Below are 16,044 nucleotides of genomic sequence, written 5' to 3'. Positions count from 1 at the left end.
AAAGAGGACATTTAGACTAGATGTTAGGAGGAAATTCTTTACTGTGAGGGTGGTGGGGCCCTGGCACAGGCTGCCCAGAGAAGCTGTGGATGCCCCATCCCTGGAGGTGTACAAGACCAGGCTAGATGGGGCCTTAGGCAACCTAATCTGGTGGGTGACATCCCTGCCTATGGCAGGGGAAGTGGAATTAGATGATCTTTAAGTTCCTTGGTGGTGTTTTTTCTGTTGTTGTTGTTGTTGTTTTTTTTTTTTGTTGTTTTTGTTTTTGTTTGTTTTTTAATGGCATACTAAAGGAATTGTCTCATTATGTTTAAAAATAAAAAGAAATTCAAGGACCCAGTGTAGAATGAGCACTCAAAGTAAATACGGTTTTGTGTTACAAAACATTAACCAGACTTTTCCTTAATATCTGGTAAAAGGCTAAAACTGTAAGAATTACGTTTGGATTTAACTGCAGAAACAAAGATCATTATGGAATCATGATGTACCATAAAAACAGACTCATCAAAGCTTATGAAAGAGTTGGCTGTCAGCTAAAGGTAGGAATTTAAGCTGAAAAATATTTTAACATCATTACAAATCATTCGCACTGAAGTGCTGAAATGCTGGTTTCTTTTTAAGAGTACAGCTGGAAACTAGTATATTGATGCAGCTTTTTTAATAACATCTTACTTTACTTTGCACAGCTGTTAAAAATTGCATTAAATTGTATGCAGTTGTTTTTATCCAGGGGAGATGTTTTGTCAAGAGAGTTGCGGTTGGGGGGGTGGAGGGTGGTGGTTTCTTGGAGACAGGTGATAAGCAGAAAGTTTTTTACTTGTGTATATAAGTTACGATTACCTTTGACAAGGTCTTACGGTTTTAGCATGGAATTTGGTGAGTCTTTTTTTTTTTTGTTCTTCTCCTGATAGATCTTAATCTCTTTCAGGCAAATAACATGGGTGTTGGTGTAGTTGGAATTATCGAGTGCAACTTCCTAAAACCAACTCATAACAAACAAGATTTTGATTACACAAATGAATACAGGTAAACATGTATTTTATATAAGCTTTTTGTTGAATACTGTCATTCACTGTGAAATACTTGACCATAAAAGGTTTCTTAACCTCTTTAATAAGAGTAAATGGTTACATTCCACCATTAAACTGCATGATTGTTCCAAACAGTAGGGGTAGGGCGTTTACATCTATGCTGGTCATGCTGCATTCATTGTGCAGTCAGTGAAATCAAGGCTATGTATGACACATGCCATTTTAAAGTGCGTGCCTTTAAGAGTGGTTGGATGCAACTCTGCCCTTTGCTGATTGTAAAATGAGCCCACAATCGCTAGCTTGAGGCTGCTTGTGTAGTAGATGACTAAAATTGTGAGGTATGAATCCCATACTATTAACTACTCATAACAGTTTCTCAGGCAGTTTTCTGGACATTTTTGAGCTGTTCTTTTCAGTTTCTTTCGTAAGTGTGGATTTGAATGTCCTGAGGTCCTTGTCTACCTGACAGAGCATTTAAAATACAAGATACCCTAAAGGCAGCTGTGATCTGGAATGTAGCTTCATTCCAGTTGTTATTTCTAGCTCAGGGCTACTGCTTCTCACATCTGCACCCATCCCATCAGTCAGTATGTAGTGTGGTATTTCTTCTGGTCGCTCTGTGAACCTGATTGAGAATCTAGTCTGATTTGAAAGAAAAAATAAAAATCAGAAGTGTTTTTAATCCAGGTGAATTTCCTAGCCTGTGTACACTGTTTTGCTGTGACTTGGTTGTGCTGGCATTACGGAAGGCATGGAGGGAAGGAAGGGATGGAGGGTGTGAATTATCTAAGCAGAAAAGCTGTCCAGGGAAAATGTTCTAGGCGCAAACCTTGCGAATTTTTCTACTCTAATTTCTTTCCTTTCATGATGACAAGGCTGTTTTCTGTGTTGCTTCATATTAAGGCATATTAGGAGCAACCACCTCCTCCAACAGCCCTGTCCCAGGCCTCCCTCCTGCCCAGCCTGGGGACCCAGGCTCTCTGCACAGGCTGCCACTTTCCCATAGGCAGGCTGAACTGGTAGGGAAGCTGAGCACGTATCCCTGAGATGCAGCCACACAAAACGCTGATGTGGCTGGTTACACACACTTCTACAGGCAAGATGCTGCCTTCAACAGCACCTGCATACAGGACTCACGAAAAACATAGACATAGACAGCCAAGTACCCTCCTGTCTCCTCAACTCATAGAGATTGAAGGTCCCTAATGAGGGCAGACATGTGACACTATATTCACAAGCAGACACAAATTCACAGATCCCTTGAGTACTGTCACATTTGCATGCTTGTCCCGCAGACACACCATGTTCACAGGTGCCCATGGATATACCACCATAGACCCTTGCTCACTTGATACCCTGGCCTGGTAGTTTGCTGGTGAATACATGTGCATATCCCCATGCACACCAAGCCTGAGGAAGGTACAGACACCTCCCTCCACACACCCCCAACAACTGGCACCAGGCACTTTGGCTGTGACCTGCAGCCCTGTTCCAGCATCTGGCACGGAGCACCACACTCCCAGTGGTCCCACATTTGCTGCTTTTTGTGACAAATGCTGTTCCCACCCCAGTAACTGGACGTTGAAGACCCCAACACTCACTCCAGTAGCTGACTACAGGCCAGGGGTGACCACACACCCAGTCTGACTCCAGTAGCTGGCACTAAATCCATTCACAGTGGTGCCCCCCGTACTGGCACTTTGTGCCCAGAATCTGAAGGATTCTCCTTTGACCCCAGGAACTGTGGCCCATCCAACCACCGAGGACCCTGGCTTACTCTAGCAGCCAACCCTGCAGGATGAGGTGCCCACACCCCAAGTCTTACTCCAGTAGCTGACACCAATTTCCACTCTCATGCATGGATCTTACCAGCATCTGGCATTTAGTCCTTGCAGGGCACATACACGATGCAGACAGAATGCAACACGGAGATAGCTAAGACTTAATAAGGGGATAGGAAATACTTCAGGCATCAGGTGCAGACATCTGTTAGCCAAGCATGCTGATAGTCCTTGTTTTATGTATAATCTGAACTCTTTTTATACCCTTTTTTGTTTAACTCCTCCATTTTTGCTCCCTCTTCCCCTGCACGTTGCCTCATTAGTTGGCATAGTTCCCCTGACCTCCGTCCAACTACCTAGGCCTTCAGGTTTGCATCCTTACTGGTTCCTTGATAAGCCTGTCAATTAGTGTGACTGTCCAGGGTTGTTTCTGTTCATACTAGTCGGTCGGGTTTTATGGTTCTCTGTGTTTATCTCCTTCCCTTTCCTCATCCTCCCAACCGAAAAAATAAACGTTCTCACACTCCACATGTGCTTAACAATTAGTGTGACTGACCGGGTTTGTTCTTATCACCTCCTCCCTTATCATGTGTCAGTCAGGTCTGCCTCTCTGCTTGTTTATGGCTCCTTTGACCAGACATGCTTAAAGGAGCAGATTTCCCTTCTACCTATCCTAACACTTGGTTTTAACATGGACTTAATTTGGGGGTATTGACTTGCAGACATAGGTGGGAGTAGACTTTTTGATAGGAGAAGTCATTAGCTTTTTCAGGCTGTGTGTTTTGCCCTTCAACCAGTTGTTGGTGTTCCCCTGACGAGGACAGCTGAACTGTCCATGGAGCTCTTCCCAGTTAGCTGATTTGTATGCAGCTCTGCTTAGAAAGGTAACCCAGAAACCTTGTCAGAGTGCTGTCATAAATTAAGCTGTTAATTGTAGCAGTTCAGACTTCCCCTGCTATAGCTCCTGGCCATTCCTGCTGTTGAAACAACATCTCTTAGTGGAGAAGGAGCAAGCCTGATAGTTGGGAAGATGACTGTTGCAGCCACGACAGTTAATCTGCCTGTGTTTTTAAGTAGTACTCACAGCACACTGTTCTCAGTCTTCCTTGCAGTGATACTGCCAGCTTTAAGCAGTCCCTGTGTCTGCCGCTATTATACAAGCAGAGCTATTAATGAGAACACATGTTAAAGCAGACCAGGGAATCATTCTAACGGTAACATAGCTCTTGTGCTCGTTTTTAAGTACAACTGTTCCCTGAACCGTTTCCTTTGTGGTTGCACTAACAGTTCCTTTGGCAGAGGATATGCCATAGGACAGTCATTTGTGTTAACCAAATTTTACGCTGTGTTTCCACAGGCTGGCACAGTGAGCATTGAATATTTTACTTGTTTTTTGATGGCTTTTTTTTTTTTTTTTTTAATTGTAATATGGACATGGAGGTGCTTAAAGATCTTTGCGTATAGGTCTTTCTACAAAGATTGCTGGTACGGGTTCTCAGAAGCAGCCCAGAACAGAAATGAAAACCTGATGTTGTAATTTTGTGATCAGTGTAAGCTGACCTGTCTCTCTCCCCTCACCAAAAGAGACACGATTCAGTCCAAGTATTGCTGCTCATTTCTGCCCTTGCGCTACTTCCTTTTTCTGGCACCAAAATTCATGACTTGGGTTTGGAGGTTATCCAGGTGGAAGTTTTCTTGGCAATAGTAGGTCACTGCCGAGACATTTGTGTTATTTCAAAGCATGGGGTTGTGTAGGTATTGGAATAAGCTGGGAGGGACTGGCTCACAGTCTGTTTTTCCAGTCGCTTAACTCTGACATAAATCAGCATGCTGATAATAGGCGGTCGTACCCTTTCCTCACCTGTGGGGCTCATTGTTCCTCTTCCACACCACTCCTTGCTGTGTGCCAGCTCTGGCAGTCGTGCCACTGCATGGTAAGTCCTGATCAGGAAACTAATCCAGCTAAAAATGAATATAGGGGAAAACTGGCCTGCTTCTTTTAGCAGCATGTAGAGTATATACTACACTAATGTGAATTATATTTATAGTCTCATTGTAGTATTGCTGTAGGTCAGTTTATAGTGGTCATGAAGCTATAGACACACGCAGCCAAATACCCGCCTCAGTCCCAGGTTGACAGAGGCAGTTTTGTGTCATGATTCTTGTAGGATTGAAGCTTAGCTGATGATTTGGCTTCAGGGTTTGCACTGTACATGTACAGTGCTTCTGAATCAAGGACTCTCTGTTTCAGTTTAAAACTGTCTTCGTGTTCCAAGTAAAATTTCTTGTGATTTCCTAGCTGACAAACATGACTTCTCACAATTCTGAACTTCTAGGGTTTGCTAAATGCAAAAAGCTCACTGGTGTGCAAATGGAAATACTCATAAGCTTGTATGCTTATTATTTCAGCATAGTTTTAACAATGTTATTTCTGTTCTAAAATTTTATTATTTAAGGTGTTTTTAAAAAACTTTTGGTTTTAGACTCACAATAGCGGCTCTAGGAGAAAAGCTTAATGATTACTGGAATGAAATGAAAGCGAAGAAAAATGAAGAATATCCATTAGCTTTGCCAGTTGAGGAGATCCAGTGAGTATCACTTTTAAATAGAAGAACTTTACATACTGTTATTACTATGTTATGCTCCATCATGAAAATAACCTTTTATTGTAAAAGTTTCATTTTTTTTCATTACAGAAAGCAGCCTGATCAGACGTGGGTACAATGTGATGCATGTCTGAAGTGGCGGAAGCTTCCAGATGGAATAGAGCACTTGCCAGAAAAGTGGTACTGCTCGCTGAACCCTGATCCACAATTCCGGTAAAATCTGATTTAGATAAATACCAAACTGTTGCTTTTTATTATATCACCTAATGTAAGTACGTATGCTAAGCTATTTTTGTTGCCCCTTTTTTCCCTTAACTCAGGGATTGTAATGTGCCAGAAGAACCAGAAGATGATGACTTAATACATCCCACATACGAGAAAACTTATAAGAAAAAGTGAGTACTAGAGACTTTCTTGTAAGTGTCCATGCTAGAAAAATAATGTGAAAGCTGAACACCGTTTTCTTTCACCTGTTGTATGATTGCAACCCTTCTGGGAACATATCCATCAGAAAATAACGCCCTGCAATCAAGACCTGATCATAGCAGTGACTAGCTGAATAGTATTTTTCTTTTCTCCACTGTTAGCGTTTTGACAGGACCTTCAAATTTCTCTTCGACTAATGCTTGTTTTCCATCTTAAGTAAAAATTAGAAAAGTCATAGCAGAACAGGTCCCTCTCATTTAATAACTAGTGAGGTGAATAGTGCAAGAAGCTGGTGTTCACTACGGTTCTCAGAGGGGTGGTGTTCCATAGTATTAAGCAGTATGAGGATAGTTTGGGATGTTAGAGAGAAACAGTCCCTTATATCTGTTGGGAGCCCTTGTCTAGGTAACTGTTTTCAGGGCCCACATCGAAGCAGCTGAATACCTCAATGCATTTATTTGAGAATGAGAGGATTCTTAGCCAAGGTGTGTGCAAAAAAAAAATGACTTGAGCAATTTTAATGAACAGCTGGTTTGCATTCTAGAAGGCTTTTTTTTTTTTTTTTTTACCGGTTTAAACAATTTTTAAAAATAAATCTTAATCTCAGAGAGAACTTGTTTGAAGTTAAGCTACATTTAAACTACAGTAGTTTCTAAGATCATGCAGAAAATTTTTATTCAGTAAAGTAGAATATGTTTGTTAGAAATGTAGCTAGCCAAATAAGTTGTATTGTGTTTAGTCTTAGATGTAAGTTGATCTGGTTTCACAATGAATTAACACTTTGAATCTAAGCTCTTTTTTTATTTTCCTTGTTCCTGTGCAGAGACAGGGAGAAACTGAAGAAACGGCTGGACTACGGCCACCAGGTAACTCTCCTGAAGTGGATAGGAAACTGATGTTGGTAACGGAGTTATTCTTTCTGGCAACAGTAGTCTGCAGTTTGATCCAGTAGGCCAGGCTTTGATTTAGGTTGCCTTAACTAGTGGTCAGCTGATTAGATCAACAGCCTGTTTTGTTTTGATGGTTATATAGGCTGTATTCACTCTTAGTAAACCAAAAATCCCCTATCTTTGCTGTCCAATGATAGGAAATGCACCATTGAGTGCTATTCCGTACTGAACAAAGGGTTTGAAGGGGACAAAGCTGCCTCACGAAATAGTACTAGAAAAGATGTCAGTAAAGGATAACTATTTTTATGACATGATATCTGATTGTTGAAAGTGGATTTGTTGTAGAGGGAAATGTGATGAGATAAAACCGAAGGTTTTATGGGAAAAAAAAAAAGTTGGGGCTGTGGTAAGTGTAGAATTCGTAGTAGCTGTATTTTTGAAAGCTTGTGTTGCAAGGAGGCACTCAAATTCAAATGGAATGCAGATGGAAATCAAAAAGATTTAGTAATGGGCATGTGCAGATAGGAAATTTGATTCTGAGTTACAAAGTGAGATTTAGGTTGTTCTCTAACTGTTAACCTCAGATCACTCGATTTCTGGAGAAGAGATTTTGCATTTGTTAATTTTAATCCATCTACTTCATTGTATTAATTCTCCTGCAGTTAGTTTTATCGAAGTAGAGAAGTAATTTCTAAAAGTAAAATGGTTTTGTTCATTTTGGACAAACTGAATTAATTATGAGCAACGTAACAGAAACGTCTGTCCCATATTTTGTGTATGATGGTCAGGCTTCAGACATAGCTACAGAGCTGCTTGGAAAAAACTCTTCCCCAGGATTCTGCATGGTACTTAAAAATAGCTATTTCTGTTTCTATTCTTCTATAGAAGGACTTGTAAGATCAGAAAGATTTATTGCCAGAAAGCAGCTGTGCATGGGGAGGACTGTGCAGCTGGAGTCCTCTGAGAAATCCAGCAGCAATTTGTAATTAAGATATAAAAAAACCTTGCTGCTTTCTAATATTTCTATGCTTACGACATGCACTAAAAAGTAAAATTAAAACCAGCATTGGAGAGACACAAAGGAAACAATAATTGATACAGATCGGTAGAGTTTAGTTGTGTTTTTTTTTGTTGTTGTTCTTTGCATATGTGATTATTAAGCTGAGGAAACCGAGGTTTTTAAAAGGAGTCTAGTCCACCTTTCTTACTGCAAAATTTTGAGCCAGGGGTCAAGTGGATTGCTATATGGAGATGTATATTGCAATACATATATTGCTTCTGTATCCTTGCAGTACACAGAAATGTCTGTCATAATTGTAAGTGTTTTCAGATAGTTAATAGAACTACCTAAACCTATTCTGAAGAACCTACTAATATCTCTTTCCATTCTTAACTAACATTATCTTATAGATCAATAATGAAATGTTTTTAAAAACACCTGTTTCCTCAAGTAAAGACTTTAAAACATTCTCAGCTGTGAGTGGAAAGGAAGCTGTTCCAAGAGCACTTTTACCAGAAACATCAAATGCTTCTGTCAGAAGACCTCTGCTTGTTTCAAACAGATCAATATCTTCACCTCATTCTGATTCTGACAACAGGTTAGTGAACCTATACAAAATAGAATCCTATTTATCCCTAATAATTTTTTTTAATGAAAGTGATGGTGTAGTGTATAAACCCATCTTCGGGTCACAGCTGCCAAAGTTTGTATGTCAGTTCGGGTACTATAGGGAGAACCATGTTAATTAAAGATACCTAGAAACCTTGTCAAGAAGAAAAAGGAAAGCAGCAAAAAAACACGGTGTACAGGCAAGGAAAATTGCTTAGTGGTTTGTCTCACTTTAGGAAAAGGCTGCATTGTGTTAAGCTCACTCTACAGTATGTTTTACTTAACCTCTGTTACAGGTCTTCTCTATCCCTAAATGTTGAGTCTGTCTCAAAATAATGTATGAGAGTAATAACCTAGTGGGAATGTCAGCCATTGTTTTTACAGGAAAGGTATTTATTGTGACTACTGACCTTAAGATGTGCTGCAGGGAGACATCTCTTTCTACTGAGGAGCAGTTTTGAATTGTGCTTACAGAAATGCTAAACATAGTTCAAAAGAAATGACTTTGCAGTATTTGAACAATATGGTAACCAATTTAATATTTTCTTCCTCAGTTTGAAACGGAAGACACCTGGCTGTGTCACACCTGTGTCTTTAAAAACACCTCGATTAAATGAGAGAATATTCAACAACCATGATGATGACGATGATGTCATTATTTTAGAGGAGAGCAGCACTCCAAAGCCTTCAGCAGATTCTGATGTTCCAGTGGTAAAAACTGAATGTATTAATGTGGACCAGGAGGAGAAGCAAATAGAAAACTGTGATGTCAGAGAACCTTGCAGCGCGACTGCTTCAGATTCAAAAAATGAACAGTTGACCTCTGCAACACAGACAGATGTCCCAAATTTAGTGGTTAAAAAGGAAGAGATGGAAGATGAGACTGAAATTCCAATTCCCAGTGTAGAAGTGGAAATTAAGCAGCACAATGTAAATTCTGAGACATCTGCAGATCTTGGAAATGAACTGAGAAATCAGCTGCAATTAGTAAACAAAGAAAAAGAAATGTACCAAAACAAATGTGAGGTATTAACCAAGCAAGTAGAAACACTGGAACAGAGGATACTAGAAATGAATAATAAGTATGTGAAAAAAGAAATGTGCCATCAGTCAACTGAGACAATTTCTTCGTTTGCAGAAGAAAATGTTCATGAAAAAAGTTTGGCAGAAGTAAGCGTGCTATATGAACAGGCCTTAGAAGAAATAGCAAAACTAAAAGAACAATGCAGTACTCTGCAGAACTTAAAGACTGAATGCAGCAAGTGTGCCGACGGTGAAAGTAAGAGTGAGGTTGACGAAATTGCTGTACAGCTTGACGATGTTTTCAGGCAACTGGACAAATGCAGCATAGAGAGAGACAGTTACAAAAGTGAGGTATGTTTGTTAAAACGGGGATATGCTTCAAAATGACAATTAAAAATGTAAATTTCCGTCTTCTTGGAGGGGTGTTTCATAGCAGTCCTAGTACCTAACATGTTGTTTAGTTAAATTCAGTCTATTAACTAATCAAGACACCTAAAAGGGGCTAACTTAGTCTAGAATCTTAGGGTTTTTTTGCTTCCATTGATAGAAAAAAAGCAAACCTGAGAGTCTGACAAAGTTGGTTTAGAGTGCAGTGTGTTCAGCTGGCTGCTCAAAAGCAGTTTGTCTAATTTGCCATATCGTAAAATTTCCCTGAAAAGTTAAATTAAAAGCAGTCAACAAATAGTTTGTTTTGGTTATATTTATTTTAACCACCACAAATTTATGTGATGTGTAAAAGTATTTATTTTGATTTAATTTCCAGATTGAAATGCTACAAGTGGAAAAAAATAAAATTGCCTGTCAATGTGAAGAACTCAAAGCAGAAATCGCGCAGTTAAAAGCTTCAATTCCGCAAGCGGTAGCACGAGCAAATGATTCTACAACCAGTAATGTAGAAGAGACTGTAAATTTTTCTGATGGAGAAAGGTATCAATTTTGTTCTTTCTAGATTATATCAAACAAGATTTTGTTTGGCTGATTGTACCTGAAAGACCTTGATTGAAGGTCATGTCTGATAATCATATAATAAAACTTGGTGCTTGGAATTCTTTTCTACTGCCTTTTGTGACTCCCAGCTCAGTAACATTCATGCTCCATCTCTTCATCAAGTAATTTTTTCTAATGGTTTAGGTATTTGTTTGAGCAGCATTGACCATTGCACGATAGAATTCCCTACTGACACTTCTTTAAATATTGACAATGTTGTAAGATAATTTCTAGTCACAATTTACAGAACAAGAAAAGGGAGAAAGGAGGCAAGAAAGAGGGTGATCATCAGTATATGCTGTATAGATGAACTTCGCTTTTGCATGCTATTTTTCTTTCTTGAATCAACTGTACCCTTCTGGAAAGAGTGTTTTCAATTGTGGAACTGATTTGTCCTCCCATATAGCAACTTGCTGCAGAGCAGTCCTATGGAACTAGGTCATCTCCAGGGTATATCTTGGCACTAAACAAGAGTTTATGCTTTCAAGTTGAGATTTTGCTGCTCTCCATTAGTAGAAATAAACACACAAAAGGAGCACATGCATGAGGTGGAAGGAAGGACGATCAGTCCAGCAGGAATATAGACACACTGCCTGAGCATGTCAGATGGAATTGAAAGCCAAAGCTCAGCTGGAGTTAAAACTAGTAAGGTCTGTCAAGGAGAAGCAAGAAGGGCTTCTGTAAGCACAGTACCAGCAACAGGAAAACAGAAAATTATGGGCCTGCTGCTCTGTGAGGCAGAGGCCTTGTGGACAAAGGATGTGAGGTACCTGAGACACATCACTGAGGTACTCAGTACCTCTTAACCTTCATTTTCACTGGTGAGGGCTGTCCTCTGGCCCCCAAGGTCCATGAGCTTAATTGTTAATTGAAGCATTGCCTGTAGTAAAGGGTGACTGAACTATGGGATCACTTCAGCAAATTCAACACATGCAAGCAAGTCTGTGGAACCAGGTGACAAGCATCAGAGGGAGCTGATCAACTGATGGAGTTGGCCTTGTGATGAAGTTTGTGGCAGTCAGTTGTGTCCAGAAGTTGGTGGCAGTCAATTAAGCTTCCCAATGCCTGGAAAAAGGCAGTTGTCATGCCCTTATTCAGGACAGGCAGATAGGAGGATCTGAACTACATACAGACTGGTCAGCCTAACCTCAGTCCTCAGGAAGACAGTGGTACAGATCTGCCTGGATGCCACATGCAGCCTCACAGTAGTCAAGGTGAGCAGAAACAGCCAGCGTGGATTTACTGAGGGCAAACAGTGCCTCTCCAGCCTCGTTACCTCCTACAATGAGATGACCAGCTAAGTGGATAAGAGGAAAGTGGGCCTTCATTTTAGGAAAGCCTTCACTGTGGGCTGCCATAATATTATAACCAAAATTTGTGAGCTATGATTTGGATAGGTAGACTAGGAGGTGGGTTGTAAAACTAGCCAGTCCGATAAGTTTGGGGATCAATATCAAGGCCAATCATTGTTAATGCCTTCATTAATGGCCTAGATGGCAGCAAAATGAATTCGGTAGATTCTCAGTGACACCAGATCAGAGGGGGACCACCGATATGCTGGAAGGTGGGGATGTTGTTGAGGGACCTCAACAAGTTGGCTGAAAGAAACCTCACAGAAGTTCAACAAAGCCGCAGTGACGTTTTTCAGCTGCGCTGGGAACAACCCATGCAGTTGAACAAGGTGGAGGCTCCTCCTGGGCCGGTTGTGGGGGATTAGAGGTTTGAATGTGAGTCAACAGTGCGCTCTTGTGGTGGGAGGGCCCGGTGCCTGCTGGGCTCTGCTGGCGAGAGTTCAGCCAGCAGTTTGAGAGAAGTGATTGTTGCCCTCTGCTGGGCTTTGTGAGACCAGACAGAGTGTTTGGGGCTCCCTGGTGTACAAAAAACACCGGCCACTGGAGGGCCACCGAGATAATTAGGGGCTTGTAGCGTCTGATACACAGGGGGATGCTGAGGGAAATAGCCTTAAGAAGAAAAAGCTGCCTTGAGATGTGGTATCTCAGTGCTTTCTTCTGCAGCTGGATGTGGCTGTAGAAAAGATGAAGCCTGGCTTCTGGTGAGCACAGCGATGGGATGAGAGGCAATAGAAACAAGCTGCAAGAAAAGATTCTGTTTAAGCTTTTTTACTTATATCCACAGTGAGGGCAGTCAAACTCTGGAAAAGGGACCCGGGGAATCTGAGGAATCTCTGCCTGTGGAGATTTTCCAATTTGATTTGAGTTAGCCCTTTCAATATGTGTTGAAGGGAGTGGATGACCTCTAGAGACCCCTTTCAATCCAAGTTTTTCTGGGGTTCAATTTCCCCTTCACCTGCCAGCATTTCATTTTCTGCTTGCTGCATCTGACTGGAAGAATTAGCAAATACATGCATTGCTTGTGGTGGAAGTTACAAGTACTACTGGGATTTGATGGCACCATGAAGACTGGCTACTAATAAAGGATAATGATGGTAGAAAGAAATGCTCAAGAGAAGGAATGGATGATATGGAAACAATTTGATCAGGAAGACTATAGAGTAGTTGAACCATGAAAGAAAGCAAAAAGAGGAGGAATAGTATTTTCCATGTACTGTAACTCCTACCTTAATTCCTCTTTATAATGTAAAGTCTTTGGACAAGCTACTCTTTCTTGCCTTCTCTTTTTTTTTCTTGACTTTTTCTCTTCTGTTCCCATTGGTGGTGGTAGTTTGTGATTATAGATGTATAAAAATACTGTGTTGTTTTTTTTTTTATTTTATTACTGTTTTGAGAAATAAAGAAGTATTGTGGGGTAGAGGATTGTGCAAGTGCTTATTTGCTAACTTAAATGGAAGTATTAAACTTCTTTTCAGAATTCTTAGTATCCCTTTGAAGCTAAGGAAATGTACACCTTCAAAATTAAAAACTCGAGAATCAGCTTTGAAAAATCAGTAGATCTTGAAATTATCTTGTTGCAGTTTCAGTTTCCTTTTGGCTTACGGAGGTCATGCACAGAGCCTTTTCATTATTGAATATTAGTCCAGCTTCGTTAATTAAATTTGTGTGTATTTTAACATGAAAATTCATCTATACCTAAACATATCAAATTATTTCTTCACAGCCTGAAACTACGCTCCCTTCGAGTGAATGTTGGACAACTTTTGGCTACAATCATGCCTGATCTAGACTTGCAGCAAGTAAATTATGATATTGATGTGGTAGATGAAATTTTAGGACAAGTTGTAGAACAAATGCATGAAATCAGTAGTACTTAGTATCTTAAGATTTTAGCAGTCTCTTATTTGTTCTTCCATTATAACCTTTGTATAGGCTCAAAAGTGTAAATACTGCTTCTTCACTTTATATATTTGACATAGTTTGATCGATAAGTGTATATACTCTATGCATTTAGATGTTCCCACAGATACAGTGGGGGTTATCTTAACTTCCTCTTAAAGGAACACTGTCAATATTGACCAACCCCAATGTACTTAATTAAGGATTTTGCTTTTAAAATGTATTTGTAATTAAATTTGCAAATATTTTTATGATTAGGAATCTTAATACTTTTCTACAAAAGTTTTGGTTGACTTTTGGTCTTATATAAGCATTGATACTTGCAATTTTTTCCTCTTCTGAAATTGAAGCAGTGGAATATATTAAAAATGCAAAAAGAGCCTTCCTTGGTTTCCTTCTCAGAACAAACCTCGGTGATGTTATTGTAAACTACAGTATTTTCATTACTATCAAAAATGTTGTATGTTGCATTAATGTTCTAGAAATGTGACTAATAGATAACATTTTTGCCCATATTGGCAATATTTGTGTTTTTACTACCAAAAGAGGAAAAAATTCCTTAAGGGTCTCATCCTGAAAGTGGGTGATCTTTGACTCCTTTTGGATTTTTTGGTGCCACTTAGGAACATTGTGTACATAATCTTGCAGCATAAACAAAGCCATGGGATATTTCAGCCTTTTAAGTCTTGGAGACCACGTACTTGTGTGTGTCCTGCCCTTGCTACTTGATTGTTGTTTCTTAGGGTTTGTTTCTGTGTTTGAGTGCAGTGGGAAGGATGTTTGGTTCTAGCGTCCGTAGTTCCTATCTGAACATCTGTAGGTCCCATCTGAATGCAACAGTGCTGGTTCCCAAGTGTAGTACGTACCAGTACATGGGTTCAAGTGGTTGGTTTTCAACGTGCAGCTCTTGCCCACTTCTTTCCAAGTCAGAGGCATCCGACGGAATGGGAATGATTCTGGTGGCCTACTGGAGAGAACATATAAAAAGCTAGGGTTGGACTCCCGGAGGACCTCAGCTGTAGCATCAGCTCTTGAGACTTGAAGGCGTTTTTTCAGGGCAGCCCAGTGCTGAAACGGAATGACAAAGAGGTTCTGTGATGTATACAAATGCTTTTATATGTTATCTTGGGGGGTGGGGCAAGTTTCTGTAGCATTAAACATGTATTCTGCCCTGGAGTCTTTCAGGCTGGCATGTGAGGGTCCTGAGACTCATTTCCAGAACTTACTTTCCTATCGATGTGCCATGCTGTGTATAAATGGGTCAGACTACTGAATCCTTGATTATCTGGTTGAAATAGAAATACTTCGAAAAGGAGGCATGTCTTATCTGTGGTATGTAACTACACAGTAAGCTAAAGCTGAAAGTGTTCAAATACAATTTTTTTATGCCCTCTTAAAGTTTAGACATCCTTTAGAGTCGCTCTTTTTTTTTTTTTTTTTTTTTCCTTTAACCTCCTTAAATGTTTCACAGCAACTATTAAGCCACTAGTTCTATGCTCTAATGCTCACGCAAACTTCCTGGAAGAAATGGTGCTGAGACAAAACATTATTACAGTGGTGACAGTATTCTCCTCGGCCTGTTGCATGCTTTTCCTTTCAAGTTGTCATGAATGAGAAGAGGTGGCAAAGACAGCGCATCTACCTTCTACGTCTGGTATTACTCCAAAAAGTGATCAAGAAAAATGGTTCTTGCTTTAAAAAAATAAAAGAGAAATCATGAAACTGCATCCAGTGTTTTCATACCTAGGAGTTGTACTTTTTGTCAAGCCAGCGATTTTGGCTTTTGCACTGCTAACTGTCCTGAATAAAAGGCAGATAATCCAATTAAGTTGTAGCTCAGTTTCTCGCAATGGGTAGCGTTTCAATCTGAAGAGGCTATCTGTTCTCGAATGCCAATAAGGATCACGCGATTCTGTTGTACTTTGTAATGGCTAAATTGAATGTTTGATTTTTGAAGAGGTGGCTGTAATATAACTTTGTATGACTTTTAAAAAGTTTATATTTCCCATTTATTGGTGTGTAGTTTTCCATTTATTTATTACGTTTCATCAGATCCTGTAGTTGAGTTTATTGTAGGTGACTGTCAAAATATAGCATATGTCTATATTAAAAATCGAAAATTTACAATGTACATTTACACTTTGATGAACAGTGGACTAATGGAAATGGTTTTTATTTACCTGTTAAAATGTATTTTTTGTAAAAAATTTCAAAAAATAATAATAAAAAAAAAAAGAAAATAAATTTGAGTTTGCTGGATCAAAACCTGAGGATGTTTTTGTTTATAAATAAATGCTCTGCAGCACGGCTGGAGTTTCTGCCTTATTTCAGAAAGCGGGGCGACCCTGGGTGGGAGGAGAAGGCTTAGGCAGGCCCCCTGTGCCCTCTATTTAGATGTTCTTTTCTTAAAAAAAATAAAAAATAATAATAATAATAAAAA

The 16,044-nt window shown here is 39.7% G+C and overlaps 1 protein-coding gene across 2 annotated transcripts in view; it reads left to right on the top strand.

Annotated features, from left to right (window-relative positions):
• Positions 1-15,912, top strand: part of MORC3 (MORC family CW-type zinc finger 3) — a 29,597-nt gene extending 13,685 nt beyond the window's left edge. For both annotated transcript variants that reach the window (XM_084525501.1, XM_084525500.1), the window contains exons 8-17: positions 420-539; positions 929-1,026; positions 5,296-5,400; positions 5,509-5,631; positions 5,739-5,813; positions 6,668-6,710; positions 8,145-8,332; positions 8,898-9,717; positions 10,130-10,293; positions 13,429-15,912. In XM_084525501.1, the coding sequence (XP_084381627.1) occupies positions 420-539; positions 929-1,026; positions 5,296-5,400; positions 5,509-5,631; positions 5,739-5,813; positions 6,668-6,710; positions 8,145-8,332; positions 8,898-9,717; positions 10,130-10,293; positions 13,429-13,582 (1,890 nt within the window). In that variant the 3' untranslated portion in view covers positions 13,583-15,912. The remainder of the gene's footprint in view (positions 1-419; positions 540-928; positions 1,027-5,295; positions 5,401-5,508; positions 5,632-5,738; positions 5,814-6,667; positions 6,711-8,144; positions 8,333-8,897; positions 9,718-10,129; positions 10,294-13,428) is intronic.
• The last annotated feature ends 132 nt before the right edge of the window (positions 15,913-16,044 follow it).

This window comes from Aythya ferina (assembly GCF_964211825.1).
Source record: "Aythya ferina genome assembly, chromosome: 1".
NCBI lineage: Eukaryota > Metazoa > Chordata > Aves > Anseriformes > Anatidae > Aythya > Aythya ferina.
The sequence above is the reverse complement of the archived record's forward strand: the minus strand, read 5'-3'. Positions and strand labels throughout refer to the sequence as shown.